The following is a 17,928-nucleotide window of genomic DNA, read 5'->3' on the forward strand; positions in this document are numbered from 1 at the left end:
ATTTGCCACTACCTGAATTTTCTTATAATAACAGCTATCATGCAAGTATTAAAGCCGCACCATTTGAAGCTATGTATGGTAGAAAATGTAGGTCTCCTATCTGTTAGAATGAGGTTGGGGATGCTCAACTCATAGGCCCAGAATTTATTCATGAGACTACCGAGAAGATCGTACGGATTAAAGAAAGATTGAGAAACATCAGAAGTCGGCAAAAGGGTTATGCCGACAAAAGAAGGAAAGATATAGAATTTCATGTTGGTGACCGTGTTATGTTGAGGGTATCACCTTGGAAAGGTGTGGTACTATTTGGAAAAAAATGGGAAAGTTGAATCCTCGTTTTGTTGGACCGTTTGAGATTACCGAGAGAGTTGGACCCGTGGCTTATCGTTTGAAATTGTCACAAGAACTCAGTGCTGTTCATGACGTTTTTCATGTATCGAATTTGAAGAAGTGTTTGGCTGAGGCCGATGAAACCATTCCTCTGGAGGAGCTTCATATTGATAAACAACTCCATTTTATTGAGGAACTCATTGAAATTATGGATCGAGAGGTTAAGACACTCAAGCAGAGTAGAATTCCTATCGTCCGAGTTAGATGGAACGCCAGACGCAGTCCCGAGTTCACTTGGGAGCGTCAAGATCAGATGAGGTAGATATACCCGCATTTGTTCTCAGATGTCGAGTCAACCCCTGCACTTGCTTAAATTTCGGGACGAAATTTCCGTAACGGGAAGGTACTGTCACGACCCTACTTTTTCTGTTATCTTTTACCGTTTATTATTTAATGTCCGTTAATTGTTGTTCGTTCCATGTCATTTCTATGACCTATATTATTATTTTTATAATAATATATTAATTATTATGTGATATGTGAATATTTGTATTCATATTTTAAATTGTACGTTTCTACGTGTCGTGGATTTCTATCCGGCGAATCATTTCGGTTTTCAAACCAACGGTCAGACTTTTGATATTTTGAATCCCAATTATTTTAAATATGATATTTTTATGTCATATGTTTATATATAGTGTTTATATATTTTATTTGTCGCGTGTGCGTTATCTCTCCGAATATGTAATCGCGTAGCGGTGTTTTCGCGTTTCGGGCTTCATTCAGCCATTTGGGCCACAAGCAATTATACATATTATCATTTTGGGCCAATAGGGCCCACCCCATGTGAGAATTTTGGCCAAACCCCATCAAGGAGGGGGTTTTTTGTCAAATGTTGCAAACTAGTGTTCATTAGATCAAAACTCACTACTCCCTCATTTCTAACCTAAACACTCCATATTTTTTTATCTCCTCCTTTTTCTTTTTCTTTGGCCGTCACCTAGCAACATCACCATCATCATTTCTTCATCAATTTTTTCTTGGAATTTAGGGCTTTCAACATAAACGAATTCATCTCTTCGTTCTCTACGCGCCTATACTCTTTGATTCTTGATTAGGGTATAAACCCTAACCCTAAATTTTTGATTTTTAAATTATTTTACTGATTTTGAATGATATTATGATAGTATAGTGCTTGTGTGTTGTTGGATTATTGATTGTATGCGTAGAGTCACTCGTAAATTCATGTTTTCAGTTTGATAGGAATTGGACAGCGGACTAATTGATCATTTCAGTACACTTAACTGATGTTTCTGATAAATTAAAGTGTTTAGATGTGTTCCTCTCATCAAGATATTGATTTTTAGACTCCGGATTCATGTTATTTCGATTCTCGGAACTCAAGTTATGATTAATTTGGTGTTTTCATGGAATTAAAACATAAAAACGAATGTGTTCAGGTTTGGTCCTACTTTATGACCATTTTTGGAGTCTCTAGGGTGTACTAGTGTGTTAGGATTGATGATTAGATGAACTTTCATGTTCGGGTCATCGAAATCCGAGCCACGGATCACCCGTTATGACTAAAACTTGTTTTTGATCGGATTAAAGTCCCAAGTTGAATTATGGCTGTTGGTCACAAGTTGGGGGCTGTTCTTAGGGTGTTCTTGAGTGTACTAATGTGTCGGGTGGTTGGGTTAGGCGAGGATATATATAAGACTCGCCGAAAACCGACACTCGGGGCTCAAGTTATGACCCGATGAATTTTTAATTAAAACTTACGGTTATAACATCTAACTTATGATATGAATAATGATTTTTATTATTATTAAATTACTTATGATATAAAATTAATTATTTTAATTTAAGACTTATGATATATATATATATATATATTTATTATATCATTTATTAATTACATTATGATTTAATTAAACATTTAATTAAATTTATGATTAATAATACTTTTATTATTAATGAGAAATACTTATGATAAGTATTAAACTTAAGTTATGAGGTTATTATAATAAGACTTATAATAAGGATTAATTAATTATTTAATTATTATAAGGCTTAGTTATTATTTAATTATAATTCAATTATTAAATACTTATGATTTAATAATTATAATTAGAAACTTATGATATGATTAATAATTCATTATTAATTAATAATACTTTTGATATGATTAAAATTTATTATTAATTAATAATACTTATGTTATGATTAATATTTAATTAATTAAATAAATACATATATATATTAATTATATCATTTAAACTCATGTTAACTTTAATAATTCAATTTAATTTAATTAAACTTATGATATGACAAGATTATACATATATGACTTTAAATAACATTATAACTTACATTATTATTATAACTTATACTTTAAAAATTAATGTTGACTATGTTTGACCAAGGTTGACTTTTGAGTTGATTTCGATTGACTTTGACTTTTAGTTGACTTTTGTTGACTTACTAATTAAGGAAACTTTCCTAAATTATAAACTTTCCAAAAATAGCAACTTTCTAAATATAGAAACTTTTCAAAAATAAAAACTTTCCTAATATAGAAACTTTCCTAATATAGAGACTTTCCTAAAATAGTAACTTTCCAAAAATGGAAACCTGCTAAAAATAGAAACTTTCTAAAAATAGAAAGTACGTGTCCTTACGCTGTTCTGATCAAACCGAAGCATACTGAGTGTTGTTCTATGCCTACTTGCAACAAGTACTATAGCTATCATACTAAGACTTGACCTAAGTTAGTTAGTTATATCGACCTGCTTTATTTATAGGTCGGCGTTGTGATCATTCTTGATCACTTTACTTCATGTAGATCACGTTTTCTGTGTTACTACTTCGTTTTTAAGGTGAGTTATAGTCCAATTTTTCTATTTTATATCTTTTAGGATGAGAATACATGCATTTTTTTTATTGGACACAAGTGAAGTTGGTTTAAGTTATTCATTGTGAGTTGAACGAAAATATTCCCTAGTCTGGTAACTGTAATCACTGGTTTCTACTGGTGAACGCGAATCCTATGGATAGATCTATCGGGTTTGACAAACCCCATTTCGTGCTAGTCGCGCTAGCAATTTTTGAAGACAGCATGAATTAGTACTTCGTAATTATTTGAAGATACACATGTTCAGTGTATATTGTATTTGGTAATGGTGGAATTGGTTAAGTGGTTACCAGGTGGCTCATGGATTAATGGAATAATGTTTTATATGTTTTCGAGCATATAATTTTTGTGGTCCAAAATAAGGCTTTATGTTTTCAAACATAAATTTTTACGGTTTAAACTAAATATTGTTTGCAATTTTAAACCTATAATTCACTCAACATTTTTGTTGACAGTTACTCGCATGTTTTATTCTCAGGTTCATGAGTGATTGCTTCCGCTGTGCTTAGAGAGTCTGCATAATTATGATGGCAGCTTTTGTTAAACATTAACTTGCATTCTATTTTGATACATTAAATTGTGGGTGTTTGTTGACTTTGTTTTGGTCAACTGTTGATTAAGTATTTATGTATGATTTTTCTAAACTTACATATTTTGGTGGGTTTCCTTTATAGGAAATCATTTTTAAATAAAGAATGCAAGGTTATTTATTAAATTAGTTTAGAGTTATGATCAAGCTGTGGGACCAAGATAACGATGATCGTCAAGTGTACTTTGACAGGTCGTTAAACTATCATTTACTCAAAATGGATGCCTATTTAAAAATCTTCGACGATGATTCTTCAGACGATGAATTGTTATTAGGTGTTATGGGTTCGTGCGCCGAAGAGCTAGACCAAGAAGCTGGTGAGGGCTCAAGTCAGGCACTTCCACAACCTCCACGAGCCCGAATCTATATTCCTAGGGATCGCGAAGGTGCAGCTGAACGTCTACACAGAGACTATTTTGCTGAATCTCCTACTTATCCCGATAGCAAATTTAAAAGACGTTATCGAATGCAACCACAATTATTCGAGCGTATCATATCAGGTATACGCGACTGCACTATTAATCCTTTACCCGAACACTTTGCATATTTTAGGCACTCATACGACGCTGTTGGTCGTCAAAGTTTTAGTATATATCAAAAGTGCACCTCTGCATTACGACAGTTGGCCTACGGTACGGCGGGTGATATGTGGGACGAATATTTGCATATGAGTGAGCTAACCTCATTAATCTGTTTAGACAACTTTTGTTTGTGTGTTACTGTAACGACCCGCACTTTTCCGATCATACTATACTTATAAGATTAATATTTACATAAATTAAACCTTGCCAACATGATAAGCAATCCAAATTGTCGAGATTTATATTTCCGAAAAGAGTTTTACATAACGTTTGACCGTCTAGTTTGACCGATGATATCACGAACTATACAATATATGATAATTATACGTTTGTGTATATATATGTATATATACATATTTAACATGATTAAAGAATGTTTTAATATATCATTATATATTAATAACAACAAGTTATATGTGTATTTTGAAACTACTAACTTAAGTTTTCAAAACGATAACAATACGTAACGTTATTTGACATATATACTTAAGACTTATAATGTTATACATATATTGTATAAGTAATGTATTTAATTACTTTTAAAGAACTTAAATACATAAAACCATATAAGTGTATTCACAAAAGATAGCTATATTTGAATCCTCATTTCATTTTTCACAAAATTTCTATACGTATACCTAGAGTATTTGTACTCGTATCATACCTAGCTCCTATACGTATTTACTAATAGTAAATACACATCAACATCACCACCTAACCAGCCATTATTCATGCCCTTAGAGCTAGGTAATTACTTTTGTATGATTGCAAGACTAATTAGCAAGATTACAAACTAAAATTTGTCCATGTATGCCCATGAAACACGTTTTTTTATGGTGTATATATGTATCATCATTTTGATTCATTTTATCTCAAATTCTCTAGCAAAACACACACATACTTTGAAGCCTTAAAACCCTTAATCAATTCAGCAAAGTTTCCAAGAAGATCTAGCTTCAAAAACCATACTAAAACACCATAAGAAAACCATACAAAAACACTTCAAGAAAACCCTCCAAGAACACCAACTTACTTCCAATCTTTCATCCACTTCTATCACCCTTTTGATTCTAGCTTCTTACTCCTCTTTTACAGCAAACTTATCCAAGGAACTTGAGGTAGAATCTATGTTCATAACCTTATTCGATTCATATATATATAGCTATCTTATTTTGTGGTACAACAGTTTAACAACAAGAACATAGTTTGAATGTTTTCAAACTTGTTTGCAAACTAAATAGATCCTTCTAACTTAACTTTTAAAATACTTCAAGACCTGTAATATAACTTATGTATATGCTAATTTAACAAGGTAAAACTTGGTTTTTCAAAGTATATGTATTTTTAGAAAAATGGTCATTAAATGATTTTGTTGTAACAAAAATGTTTAACTTCATATGTTTCACTAATGTTTCACTTATGCCGTATGATTTTGAATACAAACCAAGGTATTTACAGTTCATAGTCTTAAAGAAGAACTCGATCCAAGAAGATGGCAATTTGAATCAACGAAAACGGATTTGTAACGAAGAAACTATGACCGAAACAAAATTGGTTATCCTAGATCATTTCAACTACGGGATCAATTGGAAAAAAATGATATAAATCACATATTTCTAAGATAACATGATATTTTATATATATGTACTTATAATTCAATTTTATATGGTTCAGGATCACCCGTAAACAACACGAGAAGATTAATCATAAGATTCCATGATTGTACGCAACACGTCATTTGACAACACCGGTACTTTATGTACGCAACACGTCATTTGACAACACCGGTACCATGGGTCAAGATTAATCTCGACCAATACATATACGATGGGGTTTTATTTATTTCGTTGGGGGTTTTGTTTATTGCGGGTATATTAAACATCTAAAAATGAACCATTAAAATTGAATTACTAACATCGAAATGCTAACTACGGACTAAGGAAATATTCAAAATATTAAAAGTATAACAAGTATATATATATATAACGTTTGTTTTAAAATGAAAACATATTGATATATTATATATGGATAGGTTCGTGATATCAACCGGAAGACCGAGTCAAAATATATATATCATCAAGACAAGAGTGAGTATATAGTCCCACTTTTAAACTCTAAATATTTCGGGATGAGAATACATGTATTTTATGTTTTACGATATGGACACAAGTAACTGAAAAATATGTTCTACGTTGAGTTGTACCACTGGCATACTTCCCTGTAGCTTGGTAACTAATATTTACAGCGGTATTGTAAACGCGAATCCTGTTGATAGATCTATCGGGCCTGACAACCCCAACCGGACTGGACGACCAGTATTCAACGGTTGCACAGTACTTCGTTTTGTGACTACACTTGGTACGGTGTAGTAAGATTTCATATTAAAGGGAATATGCGACGTGAAAATGTTAAGTATGGTTACCAAGTGCTCAACCACTTAGAATACTTTTATTAAACTGTTTATATACGAAATCTTGTGGTCTATATATATATATTGCTGCGCACTAAACCTATATCTCACCAACTTTATGTTGACGTTTTTAAACATGTTTATTCTCAGGTGATAATTAAAGCTTCCGCTGCATTATGTTGAATCTAAGCAGGATCATGCGTACTCATATTTGTGTCAAAAATAAAACTGCATATCCGAGGACGTGTGTTGTAAAATATGCTAGAAATCGTGTTGTTATTATCATTTGTAAAGTTTGTAAGTCGAAGATTATCGTTAAACGATAATCATCTTTTTATTGTCTAAAGCTTGTAACAAAAATAATGGTTTGGTTTGTAATGTATAATATATGCAGTTTTCCTTTTTAAAAAAAATGTCGCATATAGAGGTCAATACCTCGCAATGAAATCATACGTTATCTAACACGTTCTTATGGTTAAGGACGGGTTATGACATGTGGTATCAGAGCGTTGGTCTTAGCGAACCAGGTCTGCATTAGTGTGTCTAACCGAGAAGCCGTTAGGATACATTAGTAAGTCTGGACTTTGACCGGGTCTGATTTAAAAAAAAAAAAAAAAAAAACCATTGCTTATCACTGTTGGTTAAAATTTATATGTAAATATTATATAAGTACTAATGGGTTAGTTGTTGTGTGATAGATGTCGAGCTCAAAAATTGTTATCACAATCAACGACTCCGAATCAGAATCTTCAGATGGCGTTCCAGTCATTAACCTGTCCGATGACGAAAATGATATCCTTGGGGAAGACTCACAAATTCCGGATGAACCAACTATAGAGAACCCGGAAAGTGAACCCGAGGAGGAAAGTGAACCCGAGGAGGAAAGTGAACCCGAGGAGGAAAGTGAACCCGAGGAAGAAATACAGGAAATTACAAAAGACGAGTTCGAACTAGGAAAGAAACGAAAGGCTAATGAATTAGAAAATCCAAATCCCGAGTTTAATGAGAATGATGTGGCACCAATTCCACTCAACACTACCACCCCTATCCCCGCTATTCCTATTCGTTCTGTCCCGGCATCCAGTTCTTCAGTCCCACAGCCAAAATATAGGCAGACAGTTAGGATAAGCGTTAAGCAAATCTTTGTGTCTAAACGTCCTAGAAAATAGATCAAACGATGCGCTGCTGTGTCAAACCATGGAACCGAATAATGTTTTGTATAATATTAATAGTGTGGTTTGCTTAATGTTCGATGTAAGATAAGCATATGTAAAATATTGAAGTATGAAATGCAATAATTTTCCATGGTTAAGTATTATTTAGATTGTAGTAATTGATTCTGTACTAAGCTATTAAGTATGAACATTAACGGGTAGGTACTACCCAAGATATAATTATAAAACGCTAATAAGAAGAAAAGGCTTTTATAATAATACCTAGTTCATATTATTAATAAGCTATAATGTACTATAAATACACACTACATCTATAATAATCCATGTGAATAATTATTTTCTTTCATTAGGAAATGGCGCGATTGAATCGAATGACGGAACAAGAACTCGAGGAACTCATCAACCAGCGAGTGAACGACAGAATGTTATGGGTTGAGGCTGCAAGAGCTGCTGCAGTTAATCCAAATCCTCGTGTAGGATGCTCCTACAAGACGTTCCAAGCTTGCAAGCCATCATCATTCAGTGGAACGGAAGGACCTATCGGTTTAACCCGATGGATAGAAAAGATGGAGACGGTGTTCAAAATCAGCGGTTGTGATGAAAAAGACATGACCAAGTTTGCATCGTGCACTTTACAAGATAGTGCACTCACATGGTGGAAGAATTATGTGAAGGCGGTAGGAGGAGATGTAGCTTATGATACTCCATGGGAAGAATTCAAAGCAATGATAATCACCGAGTATTGTCCAAGGAATGAGGTTATTAAGTTAGAAGATGAGTTACGAAGTTTGAAGGTGGTTGGTACTGAAATCACCAACTACAACCAGCGATTCATGGAATTAGTTTTGCTATGTCCTGAATTGGTTCCAACCGAAGAACGGAAGATTGAAATGTACAAAGCTGGTTTGCCCAAAAAGGTCAAGGCAAACGTTACGGCGTCGAAACCTAAGACAATTCATGAAGCTATAACCATGGCGAACGAGTTAATGGATCAGGTCATTCTGGATAAGAAAGCATTCACTACTGAGGTGAAGGTATCGAGTAACAAAAGGAAGTGGAACGGAAATTATGATCGAGGTTACCAACAGCAATCTTTTAAGAAACCAGAAACCCCGAAAGGTGCGGGTAGCGGTTCAGGCTTTGGTTACAAAGGACAAAGTCCTTTATGCAACCGTTGTCACAAACATCATTTTGGTTACTGTAGTGTGTTATGCACCAAGTGTAATCGACAAGGTCATCTTGCGGAAGATTGTAAGGCTCTCGTTACAAATGGCAACAAGACTCCTGCCACCAACGCAAATAGAACTGCTTTGGCTAACATTACTTGTTTTGGGTGTGGAAAACAAGGTCATTATAAGAGCCAGTGCCCGAATCAGAATAGCGGACCTGCACGTGGAAGAGCGTTTGTTATTAATGCTAGAGAGGCACGAGAAGACCCGGAACTTGTTACGGGTACGTTTACCATTAATAACTTATCAGCATCTATTTTATTTGATACTGGCGCCGATAGAAGTTACGTGTGTATAAATTTTTACACTAAATTGAATTGTTCATCATTACCTCTAGATGCTAAGTACTTGATTGAGTTAGCTAATGGTAAGCTAATTAAAGCCGATAAAATTTGTCGTGATTGTGAAATAAATCTAGCTGGAGAAACGTTTAAAATCGACTTAATACCTGTAGAATTAGGAGGTTTTGATGTAATAGTCGGCATGGACTGGATGTCCAAAATAGGAGCGGAAGTTGTTTGTGCCAAGAAGGCAATTCGTATTCCTGGTAAGGATAAAATGCCAGTGATGATTTATGGAGAGAAGGGTAATTCAAAGCTAAAACTCATTAGCTGTTTGAAAGCCAAGAAGTGTTTAGAAAAGGGATGTTACGCTATTTTAGCACATGTTAATAAAGTCGAAAAGAAAGAAAAGTGCATCAACGACGTGCCTGTGGCAAGAGATTTTCCTGAAGTTTTTCCGGAAGAATTGCCGGGATTACCTCCATTTAGATCGGTAGAATTTCAAATAGATTTAGTACCAGGAGCTGCACCAGTGGCTCGTGCTCCATATAGACTTGCACCGTCCGAGTTAAAAGAACTTCAAAGTCAGTTAAAAGAATTACTGGACCGTGGATTCATACGACCGAGTACTTCACCGTGGGGAGCTCCAATTTTGTTTGTTAAGAAGAAAGATGGATCTTTTAGGATGTGTATAGACTATCGTGAATTAAATAAGTTAACTATCAAGAATCGGTATCCACTACCGAGAATTGATGACTTATTTGATCAATTGCAAGGATCATGTGTTTATTCAAAAATCGACTTAAGATCGGGCTATCATCAACTACGCGTCAAAGAAGAGGACATTCCGAAAACTGCTTTTCGGACACGTTATGGTCATTACGAATTTTTGGTTATGCCGTTTGGATTGACGAATGTGCCAGCTGTATTCATGGACCTCATGAATCGAGTTTGTAGTCCGTATTTAGATAAGTTTGTTATCGTTTTCATTGATGATATTCTTATCTATTCCAAGAGTGAGCAAGAGCATGAAGAGCATTTAAGGTTGATACTGGAGTTGTTGAGAAAAGAACAACTTTATGCTAAATTTTCTAAGTGTGCTTTCTGGTTGAAAGAAGTGCAATTTCTTGGTCACGTTGTTAATAGCGAAGGAATTCAGGTTGATCCAGCAAAAACTGAAGCTATTGAAAAATGGGAGACTCCTAAGACACCAATGCAGATACGCCAATTTTTGGGTTTAGCCGGTTATTATAGAAGGTTTATTCAAGATTTTTCTCGAATAGCTAAGCCGTTGACAGCATTAACGCAAAAAGGGAAGAAATACGAATGGACCTCGGAGCAGGAGAACGCATTTCAATTATTGAAGAAGAAGTTAACTACGGCGCCTATTTTATCGTTACCTGAAGGGAACGATGATTTTGAAATATATTGTGACGCTTCGCGACAAGGTTTTGGTTGTGTTCTTATGCAACGAAAGAAAGTAATTGCATTTGCATCCCGACAATTGAAGATTCACGAGCGGAATTATACGACGCATGATCTAGAACTGGGAGCAGTCGTGTTTGCATTGAAGATGTGGAGACATTACTTGTATGGGGTTAAATTCACTGTGTTTACTGATCATAAAAGCCTTCAACATATTTTCGATCAAAAACAGCTGAACATGAGGCAACGTAGGTGGGTTGAGTTAATAAATGACTATGATTGTGAAATTCGTTATCATCCCGGGAAAGCGAACGTGGTGGCCGACGCTCTAAGCAGAAAGGAACGAGAACCAATTCGAGTACGAGCGATGAACATAAAAATTCGCATGAATCTCAACTCACAAATCAAAGAAGTTCAACGAGAAGCACTTACTAAAGAAAATATAGGAAATGAAATAATGAAGAAGTATGAGAAGCAACTCGTTATGCGGGAAGATGGAATTCGATATTTTGCAAATCGTATTTGGGTACCGAAGTTGGGTGGATTAAGGAAGTTGATATTGAACGAGGCACATAAGACAAGATATTCGATACATCCTGGAGTTGGAAAGATGTACCAAGATCTTAAGACGCATTATTGGTGGCCTAATTTAAAAACAGACGTTGCAACATATGTTGGGGAGTGTTTAACTTGTTCCAAGGTTAAAGCAGAACACCAGAAGCCGTCAGGGTTACTTCAACAACCAGAAATTCCAGAATGGAAATGGGACGGTATTACCATGGATTTCATCACGAAGTTACCAAAGACTGCCTGGGGATACGACACCATTTGGGTGATTGTTGATCGTCTCACCAAGTCTGCACATTTCTTGCCTATAAAGGAAACGGATAGAATGGAGAAACTATTACGATTGTATATAAAGGAAGTTGTTTCAAGGCATGGAATACCTATTTCCATTATATCCGATCGTGATAGTAGATTTACCTCAAAATTCTGGCAATCACTACAGGAGGCACTAGGAACTCGGTTGGATATGAGTACCGCATATCATCCACAAACCGATGGACAGAGTGAGAGAACGATTCAGACTCTCGAAGACATGCTCAGGGCATGTGTGATCGATTTTGGAAACGGATGGGATAAATACCTACCGTTAGAAGAATTCTCGTATAATAATAGTTATCATGCGAGCATTGGAGCTGCGCCATTCGAAGCATTGTACGGAAGGAAGTGTAGATCTCCTATCTGTTGGAATGAAGTAGGAGATCGACATTTAACTGGTCCCGAGATCATACACGAAACGACCGAGAAGATAGTACAAATCAAGGAGAGATTGAAAACATCCCGTAGTCGCCAAAAGAGCTACGCCGATGTTCGAAGGAAACCATTAGAGTTTCAGGTTGGGGACATGGTTATGCTAAAGGTGTCACCTTGGAAAGGTGTAATACGTTTCGGCAAAAGGGGTAAACTGAACCCAAGGTACGTAGGCCCGTTCAAGATCATCGAACGCATTGGACCGGTAGCTTATCGACTCGAGTTACCGCAACAACTCGCCGGAGTACATAATACCTTTCACATCTCGAACCTTAAGAAGTGTCTTGCAAAGGAAGACCTTACCATTCCTCTTGAAGAAATCCATGTCGACGAGAAACTACAATTCGTCGAAGAACCAATCGAAATCATGGACCGTGAAGTTAAAAAGCTCAAACAGAGCAATATACCGATTGTTAAGGTTCGTTGGAATGCTAGAAGAGGTCCCGAGTTTACTTGGGAACGAGAGGATCAGATGAAGCAAAAGTATCCACACTTGTTTCTCGATGACGCAAAATAGGTACAATTTTAAAATTTCGGGACGAAATTTATTTAACGGGGAGGTAATGTAACGACCCGCACTTTTTCGATCATACTATACTTATAAGATTAATATTTACATAAATTAAACCTTGCCAACATGATAAGCAATCCAAATTGTCGAGATTTATATTTCCGAAAAGAGTTTTACATAACGTTTGACCGTCTAGTTTGACCGATGATATCACGAACTATACAATATATGATAATTATACGTTTGTATATATATATGTATATATACATATTTAACATGATTAAAGAATGTTTTAATATCTCATTATATATTAATAACAACAAGTTGTATGTGTATTTTGAAACTACTAACTTAAGTTTTCAAAACGATAACAATACGTAACGTTATTTGACATATATACTTAAGACTTATAATGTTATACATATATTGTATAAGTAATGTATTTAATTACTTTTAAAGAACTTAAATACATAAAACCATATAAGTGTATTCACAAAAGATAGCTATATTTGAATCCTCATTTCATTTTTCACAAAATTTCTATACGTATACCTAGAGTATTTGTACTCGTATCATACCTAGCTCCTATACGTATTTACTAATAGTAAATACACATCAACATCACCACCTAACCAGCCATTATTCATGCCCTTAGAGCTAGGTAATTACTTTTGTATGATTGCAAGACTAATTAGCAAGATTACAAACTAAAATTTGTCCATGTATGCCCATGAAACACGTTTTTTTATGGTGTATATATGTATCATCATTTTGATTCATTTTATCTCAAATTCTCTAGCAAAACACACACATACTTTGAAGCCTTAAAACCCTTAATCAATTCAGCAAAGTTTCCAAGAAGATCTAGCTTCAAAAACCATACTAAAACACCATAAGAAAACCATACAAAAACACTTCAAGAAAACCCTCCAAGAACACCAACTTACTTCCAATCTTTCATCCACTTCTATCACCCTTTTGATTCTAGCTTCTTACTCCTCTTTTACAGCAAACTTATCCAAGGAACTTGAGGTAGAATCTATGTTCATAACCTTATTCGATTCATATATATATAGCTATCTTATTTTGTGGTACAAAAGTTTAACAACAAGAACATAGTTTGAATGTTTTCAAACTTGTTTGCAAACTAAATAGATCCTTCTAACTTAACTTTTAAAATACTTCAAGACCTGTAATATAACTTATGTATATGCTAATTTAACAAGGTAAAACTTGGTTTTTCAAAGTATATGTATTTTTAGAAAAATGGTCATTAAATGATTTTGTTGTAACAAAAATGTTTAACTTCATATGTTTCACTAATGTTTCACTTATGCCGTATGATTTTGAATACAAACCAAGGTATTTACAGTTCATAGTCTTAAAGAAGAACTCGATCCAAGAAGATGGCAATTTGAATCAACGAAAACGGATTTGTAACGAAGAAACTATGACCGAAACAAAATTGGTTATCCTAGATCATTTCAACTACGGGATCAATTGGAAAAAAATGATATAAATCACATATTTCTAAGATAACATGATATTTTATATATATGTACTTATAATTCAATTTTATATGGTTCAGGATCACCCGTAAACAACACGAGAAGATTAATCATAAGATTCCATGATTGTACGCAACACGTCATTTGACAACACCGGTACTTTATGTACGCAACACGTCATTTGACAACACCGGTACCATGGGTCAAGATTAATCTCGACCAATACATATACGATGGGGTTTTATTTATTTCGTTGGGGGTTTTGTTTATTGCGGGTATATTAAACATCTAAAAATGAACCATTAAAATTGAATTACTAACATCGAAATGCTAACTACGGACTAAGGAAATATTCAAAATATTAAAAGTATAACAAGTATATATATATATAACGTTTGTTTTAAAATGAAAACATATTGATATATTATATATGGATAGGTTCGTGATATCAACCGGAAGACCGAGTCAAAATATATATATCATCAAGACAAGAGTGAGTATATAGTCCCACTTTTAAACTCTAAATATTTCGGGATGAGAATACATGTATTTTATGTTTTACGATATGGACACAAGTAACTGAAAAATATGTTCTACGTTGAGTTGTACCACTGGCATACTTCCCTGTAGCTTGGTAACTAATATTTACAGCGGTATTGTAAACGCGAATCCTGTTGATAGATCTATCGGGCCTGACAACCCCAACCGGACTGGACGACCAGTATTCAACGGTTGCACAGTACTTCGTTTTGTGACTACACTTGGTACGGTGTAGTAAGATTTCATATTAAAGGGAATATGCGACGTGAAAATGTTAAGTATGGTTACCAAGTGCTCAACCACTTAGAATACTTTTATTAAACTGTTTATATACGAAATCTTGTGGTCTATATATATATATTGCTGCGCACTAAACCTATATCTCACCAACTTTATGTTGACGTTTTTAAACATGTTTATTCTCAGGTGATAATTAAAGCTTCCGCTGCATTATGTTGAATCTAAGCAGGATCATGCGTACTCATATTTGTGTCAAAAATAAAACTGCATATCCGAGGACGTGTGTTGTAAAATATGCTAGAAATCGTGTTGTTATTATCATTTGTAAAGTTTGTAAGTCGAAGATTATCGTTAAACGATAATCATCTTTTTATTGTCTAAAGCTTGTAACAAAAATAATGGTTTGGTTTGTAATGTATAATATATGCAGTTTTCCTTTTTAAAAAAAATGTCGCATATAGAGGTCAATACCTCGCAATGAAATCATACGTTATCTAACACGTTCTTATGGTTAAGGACGGGTTATGACAGTTACTGATTTGTACGAACAAGAATATCTACGTAAACCAACTGCATGTGATATTCAACGAATATATGAAAGGCACGAAACAAGGCATGTTTTAGGGGGATGCTTGGAAGCATCAATTGCATGCATTGGGAATGGAAGAATTGTTCCGTTGCATGGCAAGGTCAATACACAAGTGGGCATAAAAAAAACCATTTCTTATTCTCGAAGCTGTATGATATGTGGATATGGCACGCATATTTTGGTGTTGCAGGTTCCAACAATGACATCAATGTTTTAAACCGTTCTCCATTGTTTGATTCTATCAGGAACGGTTCCGCTCCACCTTAACCATTTACAGTAAATGGTCATAACTACACACATGGTTATTATCTCGCGGACGGTATTTATCAGAATTGGACTACACTTATCAAAGCATATCAATCCCCAACCGACGAGCCATGTGCAAAGGTTACACGTTTTCAAGAAAGTGCACGAAAAGATGTTGAGCGAACATTTGGTGTCCTTCAAGGTAGATTCAATATATTACGTGTGCCTGGACGAGCTTGGAGAGCTAAAAAAATGCACCGCATATTATGTTGTTGTGTTCTATTGCACAATATAATCCAAGAGGATAATGGTTTTGCTATAACGTCACTTGACGAAGAGTATCTAAAAGAGCCAGAAAACCGAACCGTTTTTGTTAGGAATCGAAATACTTCTCGAGATTCACGCGAAAAGGAAATTCGCGACAAAGATGTGCATAATGCACTTCGTGCGAACTTAACCGAGCATATTTGGAATCTTCCACCAAACTACCGTCGTACTATTTAAGTTATGTTTTAATGTAATGTTTTTTTAATTATCTTATTGTAATCTTTTAATTATCGTATTGTAGTTTTATATTTGTAGCACTTTTTATATGTAATCGTTTTTTAATAATAATTTTAGTATGTTTTATTTAATTTATTTGTTATTATAATTACAAAATAATAATATAACTAATTAAACAAAATAAATTAAATACAAGAAAAATGAAAAAGAAATAAAAAATACCCCCAACACGCCACTCAGCACGCCACCCATTACACAGCAGTCTAGCAGCACGCTCATCAAGTACCTCACCCCCACCCAGCAACATGCCAACACGCCCCTCAGGGTTAAATATGGTCTAAGTGATAATGAATCAATCTTGAGATAGCATAGTTTTAGATTACATGAATCATTCTACAGGTTTGTTTGATTAGATTATAAGTTTTGTTTTGTTGTTAATTTTAGTCTAAGAACAGGAGCTTAAGTTCATAAATGTGTTCATCGATTCATAATTAACAATAGCCATCAGTTCATAAATTGCAATTCATTACCACAATTAGTTCGTTTAACCAATGGCGCGTCTGCATTTTAATCCATGTCACTTCCCAATTGAATTCTTGAATCGTTTATCTGTCATTTAGTCTCCTTACCTTCTAATTATTTCTGCATCATTTGGTATCATCTCCGCACTCCGTATACTTTCTCCATGTTTCATGTTCCCATTCATAAACACCTTATCTCAGTTCACCCGGGTTGATTCGATTTTAGTGTTTTTGCCTTTTAAGCTTCTTTTAGATTTAGTTTTGTTTTAGTTGACCCTTTATTTTACCCTTATTGTTGATTGCATTATAACTTTTAAAGTTTATGATATTTAGTTGGTCATCGTATAATTTATAAGGTTGCTTTGAACAAATTGTGTGGCATTAGATCTACCATGATATGTGAGCTTACCTAGACTAAAGACAATATCACTTGGAATCAGTGGCGGATCTAGGAATGATAGTTAGTGGTGTCACTGGTTAAAGACCCAAAATTTTTTCTAATAGATGACTTATTTTAGTGGTGTCACACAAAAACATTTACACTATCCACTGGTGTCACTAATTAAAAACCCCAAAAATTTTCCACTACATCGCGTATTTCAGTGGTGTCCCGTGCTACCACTCAATTATATATAGATCCGCCCCTGCTTGGAATAGTAAGTGAAGACTGAATATACTTTGTGGTAATTTTTTTTTGAAAAGCAACAGAAATTTTATATATTAAAAAGAGTGATACAAGTGCTGCTTATGCAAAGCAGATGTCTACAGCACCAATTCCTATTACATATACACTACAAATGCTGAGATAGCACTAAAACTCAACTAGACTATGTAATTGTTAGATAAGATTTAGGATTCGAAAGCCACATACACCATTCTAAAATCGAGTTTTTCATCCTTCTAGAGATCCAATCAAAGCTTAAGATTTGTATTTCATTAATTATCGAAGGCACACACCACTTTTTATTCTTGAAAATCTTTGTATTACGGCTTTTCCACAACAAATACCCACACGTCCACT

General features: G+C 34.5%; 1 protein-coding gene across 1 annotated transcript; it reads left to right on the top strand.

The window, feature by feature from the left end:
- The first annotated feature begins 4,050 nt into the window (after window positions 1–4,050).
- LOC139840866 (uncharacterized) lies at window positions 4,051–16,386 on the top strand. The gene is made up of 3 exons (XM_071831108.1): window positions 4,051–4,333; window positions 15,564–15,736; window positions 15,967–16,386. Exons 1-3 carry the CDS (start codon window positions 4,051–4,053, stop codon window positions 16,384–16,386), a joined length of 876 nt encoding a protein of 291 aa, XP_071687209.1.
- Window positions 16,387–17,928: the final 1,542 nt, after the last annotated feature.

This window comes from Rutidosis leptorrhynchoides, chromosome 4 (assembly GCF_046630445.1).
Source record: "Rutidosis leptorrhynchoides isolate AG116_Rl617_1_P2 chromosome 4, CSIRO_AGI_Rlap_v1, whole genome shotgun sequence".
Lineage (NCBI taxonomy): Eukaryota > Viridiplantae > Streptophyta > Magnoliopsida > Asterales > Asteraceae > Rutidosis > Rutidosis leptorrhynchoides.

Coding starts and splice junctions, on each gene's coding strand:
- LOC139840866 (XM_071831108.1), top strand. CDS start 4,051: ATGGATGCCTATTTAAAAATCTTCGACGATGATTCTTCAGACGATGAA. Junction 4,334..15,563: donor ATTCGAGCGTATCATATCAG/GTATACGCGACT, acceptor CTTATGGTTAAG/GACGGGTTATGACAGTTACT. Junction 15,737..15,966: donor TTGTTCCGTTGCATGGCAAG/GTCAATACACAA, acceptor GGTATTTATCAG/AATTGGACTACACTTATCAA.